General features: G+C 38.6%; 2 protein-coding genes across 2 annotated transcripts in view; both read left to right on the top strand.

The window, feature by feature from the left end:
• Positions 1-7,067, top strand: part of LOC102257964 (olfactory receptor 1J4-like) — an 8,539-nt gene extending 1,472 nt beyond the window's left edge. The window contains 1 exon segment of the mRNA XM_014549670.1: positions 7,060-7,067. Within this exon segment, the coding sequence (XP_014405156.1) occupies positions 7,060-7,067 (8 nt within the window).
• Positions 7,068-7,109: 42 nt separating this feature from the next.
• LOC102258268 (olfactory receptor 1J4) lies at positions 7,110-8,087 on the top strand. Its single transcript, XM_005878567.1, has one exon. It carries the CDS (start codon positions 7,110-7,112, stop codon positions 8,085-8,087), a length of 978 nt encoding a protein of 325 aa, XP_005878629.1.
• The last annotated feature ends 1,314 nt before the right edge of the window (positions 8,088-9,401 follow it).

Genomic DNA, 9,401 nt, shown 5'->3' on the forward strand with positions numbered 1-9,401 from the left:
TATAGAACAGGGGTCCTCAAACTTTTTAAACAGGGGGCCAGTTCACTGTCCCTCAGACCGTTGGAGGGCCGGACTATAGTTTAAAAAAAAACTTTGAACAAATTCCTATGCACACTGCATATATCTTATTTTGAAGTAAAAAAACAAAACGGGAACAAATACAATATTTGTATTTGCATGTGGCCCACGGGCCATAGTTTGAGGACCCCTGGTATAGAATATGCGAAATCCTATGCAAAACATGTTGCACAATCATAATTGTGGTTTTGTCTCTTTCTGTTTTGTGATAATTCATTTTTTGCTTATGCATTTTTAAAAATTTCATGTTATCAAAGAGCCACTTATTTAGCATCATGATTTTCTCTTGGTGATCTTTCTTTTTTTATAACCTGATTTTTTTATGCTGACTTTTGTTGGCTTCAAGCTGCTTGTGTGCATCCCTTCCTAATTCACAATCATTGACATCATTTTTGTCTGACTGCAATCAGCCATGATAAGAATAATTACAGTATGAAAATTGTTATGTGCTACAAAGCCAGGCTGTTAGAAAAAGAGAGAAAGAGACTTTTAAAAAATGCATTTAAGATCATACCACTTCCATTTATGATTAGGAAAACTTTTCTAATAATAGGTCCTACCTTAATACCTCATTTACTTCCGATATTAGTATAAATACTTTATATCTATAGATATAGATAGATATACAGATATAGATATAGGTAGAGATATAGGTACTAGTATAGTATAGCTGGTCAAGATGCAGCTTTCTCGTGGTAAGTGATTAAATGATATTTCTTTTCTATCATTTTAAACTTTTCTTTGTTCTTCTGTGAGGTGTGCATTGTTAAAAATGTAATGCTGGCTTTTGCTCATTTTATGCAAAGCAACTATTATATTTCTGGAGAATTTTGTCTATTTTCATCTAGTGTAATCATGATACATTTGAATTTATATTTTCCATATTACTCTGTTTTTTATTTGATACATCTGTTTTGCATATATTCTCTCTTGTCGTCTTCTACTTTAATTAAATACATATTTTAAAATTCAATTATCTCTCTATTACCTTATTAATCATACATCATTATTATTGTTTTATTATTCTTTTCTGTGCTGTATGCAGAGATCACTTCTTACTTTCTTTTTAGCCATTTGAGGTATGCAATTCAGTGGCATTTAGGACACATATCACCAATCTCATTTTATGGCTCGTAAAAAAAACTCTATAAAATATCAACCGAATATTTTTCAACTGTGAGAAAAATAAGAACAAAGATATCTATGAACCAACATGGAGAAATATTAGAATATATTGCTAAATGAAAAAAAGCGATGTATAAAAGAACATTTATAGCATGCTTCCTTTTATGTAAAAATGAAGGGGAATGAAATATACATGTGTCTGCCCATCTGAACAGAAAGAAGCACAGGAAGAATTAATCAGATACTGATATGTATTCTCCAGTTGGCTTCTCTGAGATCATTTAGAATCTTTGTTTACCTACAGGAGGTGGGATAGAAGAGATGGGGAGATGAATAGAATTATTTGTATAGTTCTGACTATGCTGTATTTTGCCACTAAGAAAATAAATAGGAGAGGTGGTGAATAAAGCAAAATAGGATAAAAACAATACAAATGAACTGAAATTATATTCGAATTAACATCATAATTAGTCTAAAGGGGAAAATAAAATAAGTAACCTAAGCAATTCTTGAAACCAGAATTTTGTCTATATACTCTCACAACTAAAAACACACACCTCTAAACAAAGTTTTAAGCTTTAGAGTGCCATTAACTGTGGTATGTGTTCAAGAATCTGTAACAGCTCACCATATATCCAAAGACTCAACAATTAAATAAACATGGAGGAAAAGGGAGTGACTCTCACTCTTGGGGAAAGGAGCTCTGTACATGGAAAAGGAGAGGCTGGAAAGGTCTCTGTGGTGTCAAACTAGAATTGGAGCTATCAATTCAAACTCATGGGTTTTAAAATATATAAATAGATTACAATTTATAGGTTATATATGAACACCTATACTGTTCCCTTTCCCCATTCTTTCGGCCCCACTCATGACCCACCACCTGTGGGTAAACTTTCCTTTTGTTTCTTAGTTTCTAGGTTTTTTCCTAATGTTGCTTTTATACATATTTTCTAGTTGGCTTCTCAACATCATTTAGAATCCTTGTAAGCAATGAAGACACCGAAAGCTTCAAAATAAATAAAATTAGTAATGGATAATAACTCAGAGAATAATAATCCATGTATCCGTAATGATATAAATGAATAAATAAGAAAATGAGTGTGGAATGAGAATACGTTCCTTCTTATAAATGAATATCAACTTACACCTGCCAGAATGGTTACTATCAATAAATCAACAAACCACAACTGCTGGCAAGGAGGTGGAGACAAGGAAACCCTAGGGCACTGTTGCTGGGAATGCAAACTGGTGCAGCCACTGTGGAAAACAGTGTGGAGTTTCCTCAAAAAATTAAAAATGGAATTGCCTTTCGACCCAGTGATCCCTCTTCTGGCAATATATCCTAAGAATCCCAAAACACCAATCAGAAAGAATATATGCACCCCTATGTTCATAGCAACACTATTCACATTTGTTAAGATCTTAAAACAGCCCTAACCGGTTTGGCTCAGTGGAGAGAGCGTCGGCCTGCGGACTGAGGGGTCCCGGGTTCGATTCCGGCCAAGGGCATGTACCTTGGTTGCGGGCACATCCCCCGTGGGAGGTGTGCAGGAGGCAGCTGATCAATGTTTCTCTCTCATCGATGTTTCTAACTCTCTATCCCTCTCCTTTCCTCTCTGTGAAAAATCAATAAAATATATTTTAAAAAAATCTTAAAACAGCCCACGTGCCCATCAGCAGATGAGTGGATAAAAAAGCTGTGGTGCATTTACACAATGGAATACTACATGGCTGTATAAAAGAAGGAACTCTTACCCTTTGCAACAGCATAGATGGACCTGGAGAGTATTATGCTAACAAAATAAGCAAGTCAGAGAAAGACAAATACCATATGATCTCACTAATATGTAGAGTCTAATTAACAAATAAAGTGATGAACAAGATGGAATCAGAAGCATGGATACATAGGACAGAAAGGCAGAAACCAGAGGGGAGAAAGCTTGGGGTGACTAGATAAAGAATTTGATAGTATTAGCTAAAGAACATATTTGCATACCTCATGGACATGTACAATAGTGTAATGAAGGCAAAAAAGGAAGGAGGAGAGGATAATAGAGGTGGACAAAGAGGAAGACAAGGGGGAATCTGCAATAATGTCAACATTAAAAATTTTTTTCATAAAGAAAAGAATACAACTAATAAAGAAAAAACTATAGAATTAGAAAAATCACCAGTATGTCACCATATATGACATATAAGCATCAGGAGTAGATGTGAAATATAGTGGGTGAGATTTTAATAAGAAAAATGTTATGTTTAAGTATCAAAATAACTATCAAATGGTACCTATTAATTACAAACTTAAAAGAGTAATTTTAAAAATTGGTAATATTTTAGTTCAGAACCTGGCAGACACCAACCTTAGCCAATTGATCAAGGATAAAAACACTAGTAATTGGAAAAATTAATATCATAAGCTTTCTAATTATATGCACTGTGGTATATATGCTGAAAATCAATGCCTGAAATTATATATATATATATGAAAAATGTTAACCATTAGGGAATCTTGCAGAAGCCTGCCAGAAATTCTTAATATCATTTTCACAACTTTTACATATCTTTGAAATCATTTCAAAATAAAAAGTTGAAAAATATTTTTTCCCAGCTGGAGCAACGCCCAAGAAGAAAGGTGGCCAGGGCATGACTGGAATCAGGGACACTGTCCCCTAGGACTCCAGTCCCTCTGGCTCTTGGACACTCAGCTCCCCAAAGGGCGGTCAGAAATCAGCCACAAGCTTGGGGACTTGGTTGCCATCTCTCATTAGCAGTTAAGTGCTATCTGTGGACTCATTTCTCTGGAGCTGGTTAAGGGCAAGGAAAGTCAGTAGAAGTGCCACGGCCACAGATATTGCCTCTGTGTGTCTGGATGTTAGGTCTCCTGAAGAAAACCTGAGGAGATGGGTGATAATCTGGAGCAGAAAGTATCTGAACTCACCAATGAGCCCAGGTGAGAGGAGTTGGAAATCTGCACTTGGCAATGGATCTGTCTGTGTGCTAGTAGGTTCATGTATGAGACTCTGTGTCCATGACTGTGTGTGTGTCTGCATGTATTGTATATGTGTGTACATGCTATTTAATGGTTGGATGTGTGTGTTTGTGTGTGTGAGTGTGCTATATATCTGACTCACAGGCTGGTTTTAATGCATGTAGAACAAGTTATCAGCCTCCTGGCGTGTGATTAGGGACTCCTGATTCATGCCTGTCAGCATAAACACTGGCATCACAGCTGAGCATCAAGAGTGAGACTATTGTCTCTGCTGCTGGACAAGAAGATGCCTAACCTTACCAGGACCAAGGGCAGCTCAGAGAGGGCTTGCATCTCTGCTCAGCAGCGTGTACTGGTGCACATGGGAACTGTGCTGTGAGTGACACACTCGTGTGTGAGAGCTGGAAGGTGTATTGTTTGGTTTTCTGTGTGTGTATGTGACCATGTGTATGTGACCAGGTGCATCAGTAATAGGAGCTGGTTTAATGACTGCCTGTGATTGAACAGGCTTAACTGCACCAGGTAGACACCCGTCCCCTGGAAGGGGATGGTCAGAAGGGTGGGCCTGCCTCTCAGTAATAGGAGGGTGTGTGCTACTTGTTGTAGTGAGTGTGTGGTTGGGTGTGCATATGTGTTGTGATGAGTGTTTCTGGTGAGATTTTATATATATATTCGATTTCAGAGAGGAAGGGAGAGGGAGAGAGACATAGAAACATAAGTGATGAGAAAGAATTATTGATCAGCTGTCTCCTGTATAGCTGTCTCCTGTATGCACCCCTCCCCCCACTGGGTATCGAGCCCACAACACTAGCATGTGTCCTGACTGGGAATTGAGCCGTGACCTTCTGGTTCATAGGTCGATGCTCAACCACTGAGCTATACTGGCCAAGCTCTTGTGCCATTTTGTAATTGTTTGTGGTCTTGTGTGCTTTTGGTGATGTGTGTACAGTGCCTAAGTTATGTATATGCATTGAGTTGAGTGTTTAGGAGACGAGTCATGAGTCAGATTGTGTTAGTATATGTTTTTGAGTGAGTGATCCATCCTTGTGTGTTGTGTATGTCTCACTTAGTGTGTTACTTATGATTAGTATGTATGTAGACAGTGTTTTGAGCTGAACCAAATATTGGCTATTCTTCACTTAGGATGGGAACGTGGTCGCAGGTGACTAGAATCCTCAAATCAGCACTGTGTGTGTGTGCGTGCGCACGTGTTTATGGGTGTCAGAAATCAAGTATGTCCTTACCTTTCTTCCTTCTGGGGTACCATTACCTGAGATATCCACACTCTAAGCAACTCCAGGTTTCTTGAAACAAATCTGCTCTTATTTCCATGTATCTGAGTGTGACTGAGTCCCTGAGTTTTTGCAACCTCTTCTTTACTTTTATGAAATATCCCAGGAAAAAAATATGTCAGGACATCAGGCTGTGCGAAGTTATTGGGCAGAATCACCATCAAATAGCAGAGAGACATTGGGAAAGTTACTTAAATTTTTGGTCTTAGTTTCCACATCTATAAAATGGAAAGAATTTCACTTGTTTTGTGAATGGTACAGAGGTTCTCAGTAAACAGTTATTGTGCATATAAAGTTAATATATTTGAGCAGTGGTTCTCAACCTTGGTTGCACATTAGAATCACCTGGAATGAGGCCCAGAAGTCAGGATTTAAAAAGATTCCCAGGTGATTCTAATGTGCAGCCAAGGTTGAGAACCACTGTATTTGAGGATTTATTGTCAGTTGGAAGGTATATAAATATAAAGAAATGAAATTATCTAGTAAGAGGTTTCAGAATTTTGGACAACTTTGAGTCCTCACAGTTCCAAAGTAATACATTGTGCTTGGCTTCCCCAAGCAAGAGAAGGGAAATTTCCATGTGTAACGGTTAAAAGCATGGGTTCTGATCACACAGATGTATTATATAGAACCCCATGAAGTGGCTAATACTTGGTGATTTTTATTATATAGAAAATGATAATACATATAGCAAGTTATATACTTACATATTATATACATTATACATACAGATACACACACATGTGCCCTTCTATTCCTTATACATTGATATGTGCCTACAAAATTTGTATAATTTATGTTTTTAATTCTTAAAAACTAAAATAGGTGAAAGAACACCTTTTCTTAGTGCAGGTGTGAGGAGGTTTTAAAATCTGGGAATGTAAGGTTGATGTGTGCATTTAATTAGGAAACGTAGGTGAGGTCCTTAGGCAAGTACCCAAATGTTCTCCTTAATGTTCAACCATATTATGAAAGATATTTTGTGGACTATTTTGGTTTCAGAGCTATTCTGGCACCAATTGGTTTTAAATGGCCACCCATTTGAGAGTGTCTGAGTTTACAGCTGTAGGCCAAAGGGACCCGAGGGTTCATAGGCGGAGTGTGAAAATGCTCTGAGAACCCCAACTCACCCCTGGAGTCTCACATTACTTCAATGCTCCAACAACTGATACCAGTTTCTGGGGCTCATCTTCTGTTTCTGCCACAGTGAATTATTATACTTTGGCTCTGGGCTGGTGTAGAAATTATCCCTTCATGATCATCAGGATCTAATCTCATAGAACTGGGCTTCTTGCTTTTCTTGTTCACTGCTGCATCTCAGTTCTTAGTAGAGGTCCCGGCATAGACGTGATGTTAAAAGTAATGGTTGAATAAAACAGAGAACCCCTTCTTGCTACTGTGTGATGAGGTCTTGTTCACTACTTTGGGGTTCAATGTTTTCCTGGAGCCAGACTGGGAGAGAGGGAAGATGCACACATCCAGAGGTGTGAGAAATAAATATGAAAGTATTTAAAAATGAATGGTTTTCTTCCCAATGACAGTATGAGATGTGATGGTTCTGGTCTTCCTTTCTAGGTTCCTGAGATTCCCACACCTTCTTCATCCCCAGCAGACAGAAGAGCAGCATGAGGCCTGAGAACCAGAGCAGCGTGTCCCAGTTCCTTCTCCTGGGGTTCCCCATCCCGCCAGGGCAGCAGGGCATGTTCTTCACCCTGTTCCTGGGCATGTACCTGACCACGGTGCTGGGCAACCTGCTCATCATCCTGCTCATCAGGCTGGACTCTCGCCTGCACACACCCATGTACTTCTTCCTCAGCCACTTGGCCTTCTCTGACATGTCCTTCTCATCTGTCACTGTCCCTAAGATGCTCTTGAACATGCAGACTCGGCAACAATCCATCTCCTATGTGGGATGCATGTCTCAGTTGTATATTTTTATACTTTTTGGTGGTCTTGACAATTTCCTTCTTGCACTGATGGCATATGACCGGTATGTGGCCATCTGTCACCCTCTACACTACACCACCATCATAAGGGAGGAGCTGTGTGCACTGCTGGTGGCTGGCTCCTGGATGGTTTCCTGTGGCAGTGCCCTGTTGCACACCCTCCTTTTGGTCAGATTATCTTTCTGTGCCAACAATACCATCACCCACTTCTTCTGTGACCTCATTGTGCTCCTTAAGCTGAGCTGTTCCGACATCTACCTCAATGAGCTGGTAATATTCACTGTGGGAGGAATGCTTACCTTCCTGCCATTGAGCATTATTTTAGGCTCATATATCTGTATAGGGAACATCATTCTGAGGGTGCCCTCCACTAAGAGACTCTTTAAAACCTTTTCTACCTGTGGCTCCCATCTCTCTGTGGTGTCTTTATACTATGGGACAGCTACAGGTGTTTACTTTTTCTCCTCATCATGGGATTCCAAAGACATAATTGCTTCGGTCATGTATACAGTAGTTACGCCCATGCTGAACCCCTTCATCTACAGCCTGAGGAACAGAGATATAAAACAGGCCTTAGACATGTGTGTCAATAGGGTTAAGTTCTTTAAGGGGCAATCACTAAATCCTCTTGTTGCAGTCAGGAGCACAGTGAGGTAGATGTCCTAAAATTATTGTATGGTCGACATCTCCATATAATCTTAATAGAATGCGCATTCTGTTGTCATGTACAAGTGCTGTTAATATTCAACTTGGTCAAATTTGCTATTAGGTTGTTAATAATTCTTTATTCCCTTATTCATAATCCCTTATAAGATCTATGCAAAATCTTTTGTAAAACATGTTACACAATTATAATTGCGAATTTGTGTTTTTATACTATGTTATTGAGGACTCACTGATTTACCATCATGATCAATTCCTGGTGAACTTTCTATTTTTTTCTGTCCAAACTGATTATTATTTGCTGGTTCACATTGGCTTCAAGCTGATTGTGCACATCTCTCCAAATCACATTCAATGACATCATGTTGGTAGACTCCAATCACCCATGACAAGATAATTACACTATGAAAATTAGCATGTGCTATAAAGCAAAACTTGGAAATATTTCTAAAATGCATTTAAATATCAGATATCAAGCTATATTACAAAGCCACTGTTCTCAAAACAGCCTGGTACTGGCACAAGAACAGACTTTTAGACCAATGGAACAGAACAGAGAACCCAGAAATAGACCCAACCCATTATGCTCAATTAATATTTGGCAATAGCATACAATGGAGTCAAGACAGTCTCTTCAATAGATGGTGTTGGGAAAATTGGACAGATACATGCAAAAAAAGGAAACTAGACCACCAACTTACACCATACACAAAAAATAAATGCAAAATGGATAAAAGACTTAAATGTAAGATGGGTAACCATAAAAATCTTAGAAGAATCCATAGGCAGCAAAATATCAGACATATCTCATAACAATATGTTTACCAACACATCTCCTAGGACAGGGGTGGGCAACCCTTGGCACGCGTGTCAAACATGGCACGCCAGTAACTTTTGCTGGCATGAGAAACCCTCTCTTATAATCTTCCATTTACAATTTTTTTCTTAATATTGACTTTTTTATTTTTCAGATAAATTCAGTGTAGGTGCATCTTAGATAAATAATTTTACATAACAAGTTATCTTAAAGACCATAGAAATGGATTGACGAGAGGGGAAGAGCAATTTCTATGCCTCTGCCTTAACTCTCCCTGCCTTCCTAGATCCGACCAGTGTTTTGGTTTCATCTACATACGCTTGGGAATCTTTGTTCTCAATGATGAATTTTGTCAAGTCTCGTAATAGGAGTAGCCTGACGGATGAAAGTAGTAGCTCGTGCATATCTCTGAAGGTCACGAAACATAGACCTGATGTAAAATCTCTGTCATCAGTGATGCAGCAGCAAAAATCCCACTGATAATATCAAAC

The sequence above is a fragment of the Myotis brandtii genome, unplaced genomic scaffold, assembly GCF_000412655.1.
Source record: "Myotis brandtii unplaced genomic scaffold, ASM41265v1 scaffold5656, whole genome shotgun sequence".
NCBI classification, from domain to species: Eukaryota; Metazoa; Chordata; class Mammalia; order Chiroptera; family Vespertilionidae; genus Myotis; species Myotis brandtii.